This window comes from Lycium ferocissimum, chromosome 4, assembly GCF_029784015.1.
Source record: "Lycium ferocissimum isolate CSIRO_LF1 chromosome 4, AGI_CSIRO_Lferr_CH_V1, whole genome shotgun sequence".
Classification (NCBI taxonomy): Eukaryota; Viridiplantae; Streptophyta; class Magnoliopsida; order Solanales; family Solanaceae; genus Lycium; species Lycium ferocissimum.
The window spans coordinates 25,267,692-25,284,059 of record NC_081345.1 but is presented as its reverse complement, the minus strand read 5'-3'; the positions used below and the strand labels follow the sequence as shown (position 1 = coordinate 25,284,059).

General features: G+C 32.9%; 1 protein-coding gene across 2 annotated transcripts in view; it reads right to left on the bottom strand.

Annotated features, from left to right (window-relative positions):
- The window catches only part of LOC132051941 (FCS-Like Zinc finger 1-like), a 73,097-nt gene that overhangs the window by 19,764 nt on the left and 36,965 nt on the right, over positions 1-16,368 (bottom strand). The window contains exons 2-3 of one of the 2 annotated variants that reach the window (XM_059443222.1): positions 14,885-14,971; positions 13,937-14,596 (exon numbers count right to left, since the gene is read on the bottom strand). In XM_059443222.1, coding sequence (XP_059299205.1) covers positions 14,407-14,596; positions 14,885-14,971 — 277 coding nt within the window. In that variant the 3' untranslated portion in view covers positions 13,937-14,406. Of the gene's footprint in view, positions 1-13,936; positions 14,597-14,884; positions 15,238-16,368 lie in introns of those variants that run through there. The other variant, XR_009413919.1, reaches the window with a different exon arrangement.

Sequence of the window (16,368 nt, the reverse complement as noted above, 5' to 3'; positions counted from 1 at the left end):
AGTTTTTCATTTATTTTTACTACTCCCAGGGTATGATATTTAATAGAGTAACTTCTCGGTTAAAGTCATTTTCTCATTATTTTGGATCACTTTTTTTTTTTTATTGGCATTATTATTAATGGAATTTCATAAAAGAAATGTGGAGTGATTTTGGGCAATACTTTTTTTTCCTTAAGCATTATTGTGTCACCATAACTTATAACGGCTTCTCTTTTGTAAATGATTATAAAGGACATATTTTAAGATTTATTCACATTATTCAGCTATTTTCTAACAATTTTTAATGAGAAATACATTAATTATAACAAGACAACTTAATGATGCAAAAATGTGAAGTATTGGTATCAGTTTAAAATAGAGCTCTTTTTCAAGAGAGTTGCTAAATTGCCACACCAATTTGACCCAAATTTGGCCACACTTATGTAAAAACCACCATAACATCTATTGTACAATTTTAAATTAAGATAAACTTTGAGAAGAAAAGATAGAAATAACATTAAGTAAGCATAAAAACTATTATATTTGAGCTAAATAGTCATATGAATTTACTCCATTGGGGCATTGTGGCCAAAATAGTATAGCCAAAAGACCTTATTCCTTTTTCAAAATGGACAGACTACCAGGTTGAAAGAGCAAGTGGCATTTGCGTGTTCTTGTGTCGAGAGTGCCGGAAAGGCGCAAAGCGGAAACAACCTCTCTATCTTTCAGGATTGGATAAGATCTGCGTACACTTTATTTTCTCGGGACCGCACTTTGTGAGATTGATATGTTGTTGTTGTTGCATAAAGGGCAATAAGAAGAAAATTTCTAGAGAATGGTCCTAGTGTAAGGTCCATTTGGATCAGGACCTGATATTCCCAAATTTGAAACCTGACACTACATGAGATACTTGCCCAAAGTGCAAAAGTTACAACGGGCCGAGTTGGGGGCCCGGTCCGGATATTTTTTAATTGAATTTTAGTATCTGAATTTGAAATAAAATATTAAATAATGATTTAAAGATTATTTTTTTTACCAACTTTATTTCTATTAGACCATAGATAAGATTCCAATATTTAAAATAATTGAAGATTATTTCACATAAGTGTTCGTTTATCAAATTGACTTATTATTTCAACTTCGATGAATTCAAAGTTTGAAAACAAGTTTTTGGAGGTTTTAAAAAAAAAATCAAGTTTCACTCACAAAACTTCAATTTTGTTATCATATCCAAATAAACTTCAACTTTCAAATATATACTCTTTATGGTTTCAACTTCAAATTCTACTTTTTTCAAATCTCAACAAACTTATGTCCAAACACCTGCTTAAATTTCTATAAAATTTGTTTTCAACTTTTAACTTCAAATTCGCTTTTTTGAATTTTCCCTCTTTGTCTTAAACAGATATTTTGGGGTCTTCTATTAAGATGCAGAATAATGAGTATCAAGACTTGGCTGCAGAAAGCAATATGCAATGACATTAATCGAGACTTGAACTATTCTTGTCCTTTTGACATTTCAACTAGGAAATGGAAGCTATTAATTATGGCCGTCTCTTATTAACTATTTTAATTGGCAAATTGTAATTTAATACACTACATTTAAGTTTCGTACAGTATTTTAAAAGGCAGAAGCGTGAAGCGGGTTGTTTTACTTAGTACGGGACAAGGCGTAAGCTCTGAGGCACGGGGCGTAAGCCCCATGGATCTTTAAATTTTTAATTTATAATATAGTAAAATAGTATAATGACACAAAAATTCTATATATATATATAGTATAAATAGTTTTAAAATATTAATAACATGATTAAAGAAACTCATAGAAAGCAAAACTTCTAACATGATTTTACAAGTATAAATAATTACAATGATTTAAAAGTTATTATGAGATACAAACCATTTTTAACCCCTTAACTTTCAAACAATAAAAGAATCACAATTTCTAAAGCATACTACTATCATATACACTATGCAATTTACCTCCCTAAAAGAAAATAATCAATAAGGTTTATCAAATTATAATTAAAACATCACTCCTTCATGAATAAAAACAAAATTACTTTCAAATAGCAAAATAATAAACTATGATAAGTTTGAGACACATGACAAAAACGTGGAGACTAATGGCAAGTGAAGATGTATAATTCGGCTATATATATATTTTTTTTAAATGTTAAGTGATGTTCACCCTCGCAGTATTCTCAAATAGTAAATATGCAATACGGTTCGTTATTTGAGTTATTCTCAATCGTCTTATTTTCATAGATGAAGTAAATTATTAAGCATCATTCATTTAATAAAGAATTATGAGGGTCAATAATGTTAACTGGGGAATTTGACGCATAATTTGTGCAAGAACTCTTAGGCGAGCCCCGTGCGTTGGGCGTTAGGCGTGTTTAGGGCGTAAGCCTCACAAAACTAAGCCCCACACGTAAGCCCCAAAGCTAGTACCGGAACTGCCTTTTAAAACACTGGTATAGATAGAGATAGTAGTTCAAATATTTGAAAGCATGTAAAAATATTACATTGTATTCAAATTGTATAAAATAGTATCATTATATACTAATTTAACTTTCCCAAAGATGGAAATTAAATACAATACACTTAGATCAAATAAAGTTTTTGTTAAAAATGATGATATCGCTGATGTTTCTACCATGGTTGACACAGCTCAAGTTTTAGAAGAGAGAGGAAGAACAGACACGAAGTGAAAAGAAAGAGGAAGAAGACACACGAAATGAAAGACAAAAAGACTAATTTCGGACCACTTTCCCACCACTCTATTCCGCTTGGGCTTTGAAGTTCTTTGGGCTTCCATCAAACCAGAAGCCCAATAGTCACAACAGGAGCAGCCCAGTCCAAACTTCTGATGAGGCACAGTATAATTAATATACTCTACACCATACATTATAAATGGCACCCTATAGATTCCCTTAGGTAATAATTAGCTGTACAAAAGTTTGTTAGGATAGTTTTCAGATTTATTTACATTCCTTGTAGTCTATACTATTTAATTTTCAGTCCTTAGATACATAGTATAAATAGGAATACACTTTGTATACATTGGCAGAGAAATATACAAGAAGAAAATTTCCAATTCCAGTTTCGTTAATATTTTTCTTGTTTCAAATTTCTCTCAATTCCTTCATGGTATCAGAGCAGGATCTGCTCTAATTTACACAGATCTCTTCTCCAATTTTTTTTCTGAATCAATATGACTGGAAATGTCACTCCTAGTGAGACCTCTGGTGGTTCTGTTGAAAGAACATCATCTGATGTGCCTCCCAGTCATCCTTACTACTTGAACAGCTCGGATTCACCTGGAATGAGCTTACTTAATGTGAGTTTTGATGAATCTAGTTTTGGAAATTGGAAGAGAGGAATATTGATCTCTCTTTCAGCTAAAAATAAACTGTGCTTTATAAATGACAAATATTGATCTCTTTTTCAGCCAAAAATAAACCGTGTTTTATAAATGACAAAGCAGAAACACCTGATGAGAAATCACCCTTGTTTGATCAATGGAGAAGAGCAAATGATATGGTAATAGCATGGCTGCTCAACTCACTCAGCAAGGACATCTCTGAGACTCTTTTATATTCATAAACAGCTGCAGAACTATGGAATGAGCTACAGGAAATGTATGGCCAGCCTGATGGATCCAAGTTGTTTCAACTACAAAGGGATTTGAGCAACATAACACAAGGGTCAAATGATGTTGCAACTTATTTCAACAGATTGAAGAAACTCTGGGATCAGTTAAGAACACTTAATATCCTTATGATATGCAGTTATGATTGTAAGTGTGTTGCTAAGGAACATAATAGTAAGATGAATGAAGATATCAAGCTTATACAATTCCTTATGGGTCTAAATGAAGCATACACAACTGTAAGAGGGAACATTCTTATGATGAAACCTCTCCCTACTTGTAGCCAAGCCTATTCTATCATTCTTAATCAAGAGTCTCAAAGGGAAATACATTCAGGTAACATGGCAACATCAGAATCTGCTGCTTTCAGTGTGAACAAATGGAATGACCCAAAGAACCTAAACTCTAAGAAAAACAACACTCAGTCCTTTCATTCTCAATATCCGAAAACACTCAAAACTATAACCAATCCTCTCCAAATAATCTATTCTGCACCTACTGTAAGAAAACAAACCATACCATAGACAAATGTTACAAATTAATAGGTTATCCACTAGATTTCAAATTCACAAACAAACAGAAGAAACCTTATAACAATGCAAAGGCAAATGCAACAGGTGTGATGGATGAAGTATATGAGGAAAAGTTTGTTAAACAAGGCAGTGCAGTAAACATGAGAGATAGTAACAAGGGAAAGGAAATTGGAAACAGTTCTTCAAGCTTCAACATTCAGGGTTTTTCAAAAGGACAATGCCAACAACTCATTGAGATGTTTAGATCTGTGCAAAATGGTTGCAGTTCTGAGGAAGAACATTCTGCTAATATGGCTGGTATCTCTAAGTTTTTTACTGCATATACCTCCTATCTTGAAAAGTTCCATGCTAGTCCTTGGATCATAGACACAAGAGCATCACACCACATGTCTTTTGATAAGTCTTTATTTCACAATTTCAAGCTCTTACCAAAACCAGTTCCTGTTACTTTACCAAATTCATATAAGGTCTCTGTAAAGTATATAGGAGATGTGGTTTTATCAGATCACATCACTCTTACTAATGTGTTCTACATTCCTTCATTCAAACATAATCTTTTTTCTGTGGGGCAATTTGTTCAAGAAACAGAGCTTGAAATTCTTTTTACTAAAAAAGGTTGTTTCATACAAGGCCATACAATTCAGAAGAGACAGATTTTTGGTGAAGCTGTGGGAGGTCTCTTTTTGCTGAGGAAAGACACATCTGATTCCAACTCCAAGTCATCAGAGTTTTTAGTTTCTAAGCCTTTATTATTTCCTTCTATCAGTCCTGTAGTGTCAAATGTTGAGTCCATTTCCTCTTTTCAAAGTCCTATGTCTGATGTTTGTAGTGATGTTTCCATTAATGAAATGATTTCTGATTCAATGAATTTTGTTTGCAAAGACTCTTCTAGCAAACTTTGGCATTATAGATTGGGGCACCTACCTTATCCTTCTATCAGAAAAATCATCAGAACAACTGAAAAGCTTTCTAATGCCCATGATTTTCCCTGTGACATCTGCCCCATGGCCAAGCAGTGCAAGTTACCCTTTCCAAAAAGTACAATTTCTTCACAAGAATGTTTTGAATTGATCCATATAGACACATGGGGACCATACAAGACCCAAACCTATAAAGGGGAGAAATATTTTTTGACTATAGTTGATGATTTTTCCAGAACTACATGGACATATCTCCTATCTACCAAATCAAATGTTTTCCCCATTCTAAAGTCCTTTCTAGCATATGTGGAGAGGCAGTTTAACAAAAAGGTAAGGAAGATAAGATCAGACAATGCTTATGAACTAGGTTCTGGAAATTTAGAAAAAGAGTTCTTTTCCTCTCAGGGGATTATACACCAAACCAGTTGTGTTGCCACCCCACAACAGAATGGGGTGGCTGAAAGGAAACATAGACACTTACTGGAAATTTGTAGGGCCTTAATGTACCAGTCACATTTAAAACCAACCTACTAGGGAGAAGCTCTTTTGACAGCAACACATCTCATAAATCTATTGCCATCTAAAGTCTTGACTAACAAGTCCCCTTATGAAAGACTCTTTCACAAACCTCCTTCATACAAACATCTAAGAACTTTTGGTTGTCTATGCTTTGTTTCAACTCTTGGTGGGAACAGAGATAAGCTATCCCCTAGGGCTATTCCTAGAGTTTTCCTAGGCTATCCTTTTGTAATCTTATAAATAGGCAAGTGCTAGTCAGCAGGGATGTTAAATTTTATGAGTCTATATTCTCCTTTGCTTACACAACACCTATGTCTAAGTTGTTTCCTGGTTCATTCAAGTCTGTCTCTCCTCCTGTAAGTCTTTTGTATCCTAACCTATGTGATTATCCATCCTCTACAGATTCTTCTCCATCTCTTATTGTCAATAATCCTCAGGATGTTCAATCTCCACCCCTTTCACTATCACACACACCTGTTCTTTCTCATTTACCACAACATTCACCACTTCATTCACCTAATCTATCTTCCCAAACATATTCTGATTCCCCTTTTAATCCTAATTTACCTACAAATGAATCAAATGAGTCAAATCCTCCAACTAACCTTTTTTCTTCTTTGGATGTGTCACCTACAGTAAGGAAACTGCGCAGATCAACCAGGAAGACTATTTTTCCTTCTCATTTGTCTGATTTTGTATGTAATAATGCTTCTTTATTTTCTACCTTACCACTTCACTCTTTCTCTTTTACTTCTTTGAGTTCAGAGAATCAACAACTGATACAGAATATTGACAAAATCACTGAGCCCATCACTTTTCACCAAGCCAATTGTCATCCAGGATGGAGACTTGCAATGGAAAATGAAATCAAGGCTCTCATTTCTAATTCCACTTGGGAAGATGTGCTCTTACCTCCAGGCAAGAAACCCTTGCCTTGCAAGTGGGTTTATAAGGTGAAATTGAAATCTAATGGAGAGTTTGAAAGGCTGAAAGCTCATCTTGTTGTGAGAGGAGACATACAACGAGAAGGAATAGATTATACAAAGACTTACTCGCCTGTGGTTAAGATGACGACTATTCGGTGTATTATTGCCATTGCCGTAAAAAAGTCTTGGCCTTTGTTTCAACTGGACGTCAATAACGCCTTCCTACATGGCGACCTTGACGAAGAAGTATTTATGAGGTATCCCCCTGGGTTGACTCCTCCTTTTGATTCCCATGTTTGCCGTCTGAGAAAGTCCCTTTACGGGCTCAAACAGGCATCACGCCAATGGTATGCCCGCCTATCTTCTGCCTTGGGAACAAGAGGTTTCACTTCGTCTTTGAACGACTATTCCCCTTTTTGTAAATCCTCTGGGACAAGCATCACCATCATTGCGGTTTACGTTGATGATATTCTATTGAGAGGCAACAACCAACAAGAAATTAGTGACTTGAAATCAATTTTAGATCATGAATTTAAAATTAAAGATTTAGGGATTGCAAGCTATTTTCTTGGTATGGAGTTACTGCACTTACCAGAGGGATTGATTCTGACACAACGCAAGTTTGCTTCAGATTTGCTCTTGGAATACCCTAACTTATCTGCTCACCCAGCTTCCACACCCATGGATCCCACACTGAAACTTACTCTCACCTCAGGCACTCCACTACCAAACCCCGCAATTTACATACGACTAATGGGTCAACTTAACTTTCTTACCCACACTCGTCCTGACCTAGCCTTCACCGTTCAATCCCTTAGACAATATATGCAACAACCCCGCTTAGGCCATCTTCAGGCGGCACTTCATACTCTCCGTTATTTACGCAAAGATCCAACCTTGGGCCTCTTTATGAATTCTTCACCTTCACTACAAATCCTTGGGTATTGCGACGCCGATTGGGCTTCGTGTTCAGATTCACGCCGTTCTGTCAGCGGTTTTTACATAGACCTAGGTGGTTCACCGGTGTCTTGGAAGTCTAAAAAACAATCGGTTGTCTCTCTTTCCTCGGCTGAATCTGAATATAGATGTCACACTTGTTGCGAGATCTCTTGGGGTTATTCGTGACCTTGGTGTCTCTCCTTCTTGACCCCTCACCGCGACAATCGATCCGCCATCCATATTGCTCTTATTTTACACACCAAGCACATCGACCTTGATTGTCACTTCGTTCGTGAAAAATTTCTTGGTGGTCTCATTTCCCTCTCTTTTATCCCATCAGCGTCCCAAATCGCAGACCTCTTTTACCAAAGCCTTAGCTGGACCATTTCACCGACATTTTTTGGGCAAGTTAGGTATCCGTACACCATAATGGGGTTGATAAAAATGACATATCAACTACCATGGTTGACACGGTTTTTTAGAAGAGAGGAAGAACAGACACGAAATGAAAAGAAAGAGGAAGAAGACACACGAAATGAAAGACAAAAAGAATAATTTCGGACCACTTTGGACCACGACTCTATTCTGCTTGGGCTTTGAAGTTCTTTGGGCTTCCATCAAACCAGAAGCCCAATACCAACTCCAGCCAAACTTCGATGAGGCACAATAATTAATATACTTACACCATACATTATAAATGGCACCCTATATATTCCCCAGATAATAATTAGCTATACAAAAGTTTGTTAGGATAGTTTTCAGATTTATTTACATTCCTTGTAGTCTATACTAATTAATTTTGAGTCCTTAGATACATAGTATAAATAGGAATACACTTTGTATACATTGGCGACGTAGAAATATACAAGAAGAAAATTTCCAATTCCGTAACAATATTTTTCTTGTTTCAAATTTCTCTCAATTCTTCATGGTATCGAGGCCATGCTCTAATTTATCCTTTCCTTTTTTTTTTCGAAAACATTTCTTTTTCGTATACATATGAAAATAGATCATATCATGTCATAGCCCGTCATTCTCAATATCCCGGAAACACTCAGAATCTGCTGCTTTCAGTGTGAACAAATGGAATGATCCAAAGAACCTAAACTCTAAGAAAAACAACACTCAGTCCTTTCATTCTCAATATCATTATTGGTCACTCAAGGTAAAACATAATTTCTATTTGATGTTTATAGAAAATTACAGATAATAAGAGTAAGTAACAAGAAAAATGTGAGTGCTCCCATATTATATGAACAACCTTCTTTATTCTTTCATGCACTGATTAATATTTATCATTGGAAAACAGAAAACTGCGTCTTTATCAGAAAAATGCATTGAACAGGATAGTTTGAGACCTTGAACAAAAGATAGTGTTTTTTCAACTCTTGATTTAAGACATGAGCTACTGGGCTCTAAAAATAGAAGGTATAAGAATATATATGCTCTGGTAACTCTACAAGGACGGGTTACTCATTAAAACTCGTACCGTAGCTGATGCTATTTTTAACACTCGAAACAAGTAGAACAATGTACAACTTGAGACATAATATTCTACTTATTTCAACTAGACTTGAATTATCTTGGTTTGACTTCAATTCATTAAATTATGACTCCAATAGAATTTAAGACCACAAGTAAATTAACTTGACCGTGTTTTCTTTCGGTGCAAAGAGAACTTGTTTTCTAATTAATGGAGTGATGGAGGTACTTTCATAGGATTAAACTAAGGTTACATGGTCAATGTTGAATTGTCAAAACCCCAATAATGAAAGTAGTTTAGCAGCTATCTACAAAGACAAAATGATTCATTAATGGTTCATTAATAATAATAATAGAATTTTTAATCACTTGATTCATTCATTAAAATGATTTAATTTATTGTTTATTTTAAAAATAAAAACTTGTCCAAAGTATATATGATATCATATGAGAAATTGATGCCTTTGGAAGAACTCCACTACCATGGCCCTCCCTTCCCCATACTTTTTTTTAACTGTCTCCCAGCAAACCTATTGAACACGCCATTGTAGGCACACTGCATAGATATATACAGTCAAACCATTTTCTAAATAATCATTCGGTATTCGATATTATTGGCTTGATTAATTTGTATCACATAAGATTTACTAAAGAAAAACGCTCTTTATTTGAAAATGTACCATCCCCGAATGCTAACCCCCAAATCATCAACAACAAATCCATCCATAACTTTTAACGCCACATGTTATCAAAAAATACCAACAATCATTACTAACATATTATCAATAATCAATTCAAGTCTCACACCTTCTAACATCAACAACCTTATTGTATGTAGCTTTTTTTCCAGCCATATATGTGAGATCTCATTTATATTTAATTCAACAATTTCCCTCTCATAACATTCAAAAACGTGTTTATCAACATACTACGTGTTTATAGCCATCAACACCTTCCAAATACAACAAGAACAATAACAACTTAATTCTTTCTTTCAAATTCAATCCCACTCGTCTCCAACTTATAATCTTCCATTAAATTATATTTTTTGTTTAACATTTTTTAATTTCATAAATTATATCTTACAACCCATACATTATCAAATTTATTTTTACAACTATAAGAGAGCCTACACTAATGTCTTTTACATTAACTTCTTCCATAATCCACAAACAATCACAATGATGGGACTTCATTTCTAACCATTAATTCTCATTTTTCATCATAGAATCTTCCACTACAACAATCAATTACTAAATAAAATCAATTCACTTTTTAAACTCTACAATTACCATCCCTATTTAATTAATTGTCATCCGAATACACCACATATAACAAAATTATATTGCCATATCGTCAACATATAAATCATCTATATCATATATCAATCAAGTTTAATCTTAAATATAACTTAATCAATATAAATTTCTTCTTCTCTGGTCTTTCTTTATTGTGTACCGTATTGTTTGGGGGCATCTCATCAGATGTGTTGGATATAAAATGAGTCCACAACTTAAATGATCCCAAAAGTGAGATTTTGATTCAAAATAACCCAAAAAAGAAGAAGTTACAAAAGTACCTTTTGCACAAAATTGATGCGCAATAGGAGAAGAAATGAATTTTTCTTGATAATTTCCATAGGGGTTACCATTTTGGCATTTTGTTGATTGCAGATATACTCCCTATTGCCTTTGATTCTTCTTGGAGGAAAGAAAAGGGATCAACTTTCTTAGTTAAAGCAAAGGCAAAAGATGAATATAATGGCCCTCTCTCATATATATAGTGAATTTTAGGAGCACTGTTTTGTGCGCAATAGGGGTTACATTTATTTTTCCCACTTATGTATAATTTTAAAGTTGAATTTCTTAAAATAAAACGATGACTTAATTGTCTTGCCATACACACTTTTTATCCATATATATAATTACATAATCCATAAAAACGTTTGGGCCCGTATATATAATTACTAGTAAGTTTTGTTTGGAAACTTATTATCATTAGATTTAAGTGTTTTATTTTATAAGGTTTTGATTTAAGCGTTTTATTATTTAGTCAAGACATTACTTTATTTCGAATATGTCGAGATTTTTTCATAATTAATTTAGGACGTCGCACGAGTTATTAATAAACGATAATAAAAACTAAGATAACTAATTATCATTAAGAAAATAATACCAAAAAAAATATAATATCAACATAAAATGCACATAAGATAATGTAGGAGTATTAATTAACAAAAGATAGCAATCAATGTTCATTTTTTTGTGCGGATTGCCCTTCATTTGGGGTGGTCTTTAATTTTTGCCCTTCAAATTGGTGGTCTTTAAGTTTTGCCCCTCGCCTAATACCTCGAGGTTGTAGGTTCGAACCTCAGCTTAGTTAAAAAAATAAAAATAAAATCGCAAGGCAGAATTTGCAAAACTCTGTCTTGGGATTTTTTTAAAAATTTTTTGACTAAGCGGGGGTTCAAACCCGAAATCAAGAGATTTTTAGCGTTAAAGACCACCAATTTGAGGGGGAAAATTAAAGACAACCCTAGTTGCCCATCAGTGTCTACGAATTTCTTAATATTCTTATACCACTTCTATTATTAGAGCCCAGTAGCTCACCTTAAGTCAAGAGTTGAAAAAACACCATCTTTTTCAAGGTTCAACAAACTATCCGGTTCAATGCATTTTTCTGATAAAGACGCAATTTTCTCTTTTCGAATCATAAATATTAATCAGTGCATGAAAGAATAGAGAAGGTTGTTCATATAATATGGGAGCACTCACATTTTTCTTGTTACTTACTCTTATTATCTGTAATTTTCTATAAACAACCAAATAGAAATTATGTTTATCAATATGTTTTATCTTTAATGATCATAAATGATATCGTTTTGAGAATTCACATAATTTAAATTTTTTTTGACCTGATCTTGTTTTCATTGAAAAAAGTATTTAGAAGATGATATCACAATTAGACTAATGCTGGCCAAAACTTTATTTGATCTAAGTGTATTGTATTTAATTTCCATCTTTGGGAAAGTTAAATTAGTATATAATGATACTATTTTATACAATTTGAATACAATGCAATATTTTTACATGCTTTCAAAATATTGAGCACGCACTACAAGAAAGTATAGAAATGGCAACAAAAAATTTTAATATTTAGCAACAACTTAGTTTTATTGTAGGCCAATGAATTTTTTTTTTTTTTGCCAAAAAATTTAATTTTGTTGCCATAGTATTGATTATTGTTGCAAAAAGTACTTTTGGCAACAACAAAAAAAGTTGTTGCACATTATTGCAATAACAGCCATTGGGAAAAGTTTATGCAACAATTTTTTTTTTGTTGCAACAAAAAAAAAAAAAAAATGTTATCAAATATATTTTTTCTTGTAGTGACGCTTAGGACATTCGATAAGCAAGTATTTTGCGTTGATGAATACTCATGATGGAGGAATACATGTGTCCGTTCACTTGACTGAAAAAGAAATGGCTATCTTTGAGAATGATAAGCACCTTCTCCAGTTTGCTACTCCTAATCAACAACAGTAATTATGAAAAGAACGTGCCAAGGAGCTAAGCTTATTTCAGGTCTCTTTAATTTCCCAATTCAAATGTATTACAAGCTGCATCAGTTTCATTCTGTACTTGTGTTGTTTGTTTCTTTTAGAACAATGGAGTAATTAATATTTAGTTCTACCTAGTATTAATGGTCTGTCTCCAGTAATCGGGCACCTGTCTTCTATTCTCTTACCATTCTGCAAATGGATAATTATATATCTGATTTTGGATTACATTTCTAATTCTCCAAATAAAAGACAAATTAAAAGATAAAAAAAATGAAAAGTAATTCAGTTTCGTTTCTTAGCGTCTAAACCTCGTCAAAACCAAGTGTTAAATAATGACCGTCACAAGCAGCTACCTAGTGTAATTTGTACAATCTTGAGGACTCCTTTGCCGCCTTGGGTAATTTATGACATGTGAAGTCATAACTCATATGCAAAGGAGGCCTCAAAATTAATGTCATGTAGTAGGACTTCACGTCTTCACCGGTGTTCGTAAAAATAGTCTACGATCAATCGAATAACGAAAAATTATGTTTTGTATATGTAAAATTTATATGATAGTTGATCTCATCAACTCAGGTAGAGGTAAAAAGGATCAGAAAAGTATTTTAAGTCATGAGTTTTGACTCATAGCTGTGGCATGCAACATACTTTGAATCTTGTCCCTAATCCTGCCTTCACCCAATTGGGTTCAGCCATTTATCAAAATTGGCATTGTCGAACAAGATATTGAACTCAATTATATTAATATTAGCTCTCTAGTTCTAGTAATATTAGGTTTTAAAAGGAAACGCGTTTAAATCGGCCACAAGAACTGAGACATTTTCATTATATAATTGACTTATTTTTCCCAGTTATATACTTATATTCAACTGAATCTCCAAATAAAATAATAATCCAAGCAATTGGTGATGCATTATGTAAATGATTGGAGAAAAAGTCATAATTGTTAATCCAACATTATTGATTCATTTTTTGTAGAAAACTTCAAATATCAATTCTCTTGAATAATCTAATGTACTGCTTAGAGAAACTCCTCAAGTCACTTTCTCCCCAGCTTACCAGGAAATTATCTCCTCACAATTTTCATCCATGTCTCAAAAGGACTTATACATCAATTTCAAAAGATCGAAGTTAAGTTACACTACTTCTATTAGAGTTGTACCAAAAACAAAAATATGATTACCCGCACTTGGTCCATAGATCTAAAACCTATTGTCACAATATGTTGTGTCTTAATTAATATTTTGCACTCATTTGACTTAAAAACATGAAGTTGCTTTGGTCTAAAACCCTCCTCCAGATCCTCATGATATAAATCTTATGAATTCTCAATTATGCTAGTAATCAAGTTTTAAATTTATTTTTTGTATATATGCAATAAATATCTTAACATATAAAATTTAGATCAAAAGTTACTGAATTCCGAACCTGGCTGGTATACATCAAGACAGAATTGAAGATAGAATAGAACAAAAATGATAGTGGACACAGCCAGTTGTGACAAAAGTAGAAATTCCTATCATTGCACCTCTTTTTCCATCATGAAAACAGCTGAGGAAACCATAAAAAGTGGTACCAAAATACTTTGGCATACCACCAAAAGTATAGCCATTACTTTTATAATCACATAGAATAACCAGCAAAAAGACAGGTCCAATCTTACCTCATATACATTCTTTAAAAGAAACATTTTTCTGCTTCTTCATCTCATCTACAATGATCCCTTTAGCTTTCACTTTAACATCTCTTCTCCACTCCCTGTGTCTCACTCTGAATTTACTTGGCCATATTAGTTACCCCTTTTTAGTATTCTTACTTTCTTTGTTGCCCTGCAGTTAATAGATGGAATGAAAATTATTTAATTTCCTCATAGTATAGTATTTTGTTTATTCATTCAAGCTGCAGCAACAGGGCCTCTGTATAAAGGGTAGTCTTGTGTAGTTTTATTAGGAGTAGTGGACTTTGTCTGGTCCTTTTTTCTCAAAGCCTTCTTAGAAGCTGAAAGATTGAATTTTTGCTCCTTGGCTTCATCCATTTCTATCTGCTCTTCCCTGCACTCTTCACTACAGAATGGAATGTCCCCTCTGCATCATAAAATAAAATAACTATCAAACTCTTGCACTCTTTTACTAGTTCATACTTAATATAAAAAAATGAACTTTTATTTTTAATCTATAGTTAAAAAAATTGAACTTTTTTATTGGACCCCATTCAATGTGCCTAGTCAACTATCAGTATTAAATGAAAGTTAAGATATTTCAGACTAAAGTATAAGAAGTTAGTGTGATTTTAGGGAATTCCTCCTCTCCAAAAAGACAAGTATTTGAATTTGAAATTTGAAAAATAAGTAATGAAGAACAAAAACTAATTACCTGTACATGAAGATGTCTCTGTTATGACCAAGTGGTTTCTTACAAAGAAAACAAGCTTCCAAGAAATGGGGTTGTTTTTCTTTAAATCTACTCATCCTTTTTAAATAAAGAGGCCTAGAAATTAATGAGTTGTGATTGTGATGATTGTTTTTGCTGAAAATCCAGTTTCGATTTCAGCTAGAGAGGCAAGGCCTTAATTTTTGTCAAGAAAACAAGGCCTTCTTGTTGTTGTTGTAGAGTCCATTTTTCTTAATTGATTTAAAGAGTTTGGAGAAATGGTAACTGAATAGAAGTGGTTATAAAGAAGGATTAGTGAGGTCAGGAGTGAAGTGTAAAAAAAAAAAAAAGGAAGAATAAAAAAATGAAAAAACAATGGGTATTTGAATTCCGTGCAAGTGAATCTATTGGCCCTGAATTCCTTGTATGTTTGAGTCCGGAACCTAAATAACCCAAGAAAAAATGAAAGTGACCAAAGTAATCCATAAAAAAATGAGTTATAAAAATACTTTTAACTCATTTTTTTTTCCGTTATAGATGACTAGGATAACGTCCTTCCGTTACAATCCGTTAACCGAGCTTTAAGATTTTTTTAGAAAAATAAAATTAAAATGGTTGAACAACGCAGACAACTCATGCATTATGCAAGCCAAAATTTCTTCTTTGACTTGTGTGTGAAACGGGCGGCCGAAGCCGTGGAGGTCCAAACATACTAATTATTCATTTTCATTATGCAGTGGTGTAGGTGTAGGCAGGGGTGGATGCACATGTTGTCGAGGGTGTTCACCCGAACACCCTCGGCAAAAAATTACAGTGTATATATAGGATAAATTTTTTGTATTTATATGCATATATTAACTTTTGAACACCCTGAATAAATTATATTTAACTTCTTTTTTTACCGAACACCCTGAATGAAAATCCTGAATCCGCCACTGAGTGTAGGTGTATCCAACTAAATATTAGTGCTAGTAGTAATTCACGAAAAAATATTGCTCACCATGTACGTTCAATTTATATCATATGCACTAAAACTATAAAAATATATATATATATATATATATATATATATATATATATATATATATATATATATATATATATATATATTAATTAATTAGGTCAATAATTACAACTAACATAATTAATAATGAATTTAAGTTTCTACGTATTTATAGTGTAAAAATATTTATATAATCAAACTATTTATATGGTAAATATTAATTAGTAACTTGATAAATATGGAAATATACTACGTATCATAACAATAATAGTATAAAAATATTTTATATATATATGAACTTGACATATATATATATATATATAACCCATTAAAAATATTTCTTATATATATTAGAAATAGTAAATTTATTGGTAAGAACAAATAGAAAAATACAAGAAAAAAAAATGTTGTTAGTAGTTAAACAAAAGTCTACATATTAGTTCCTGCATTTAATTTATAATATCTATCAGCTTCTACAAATGGA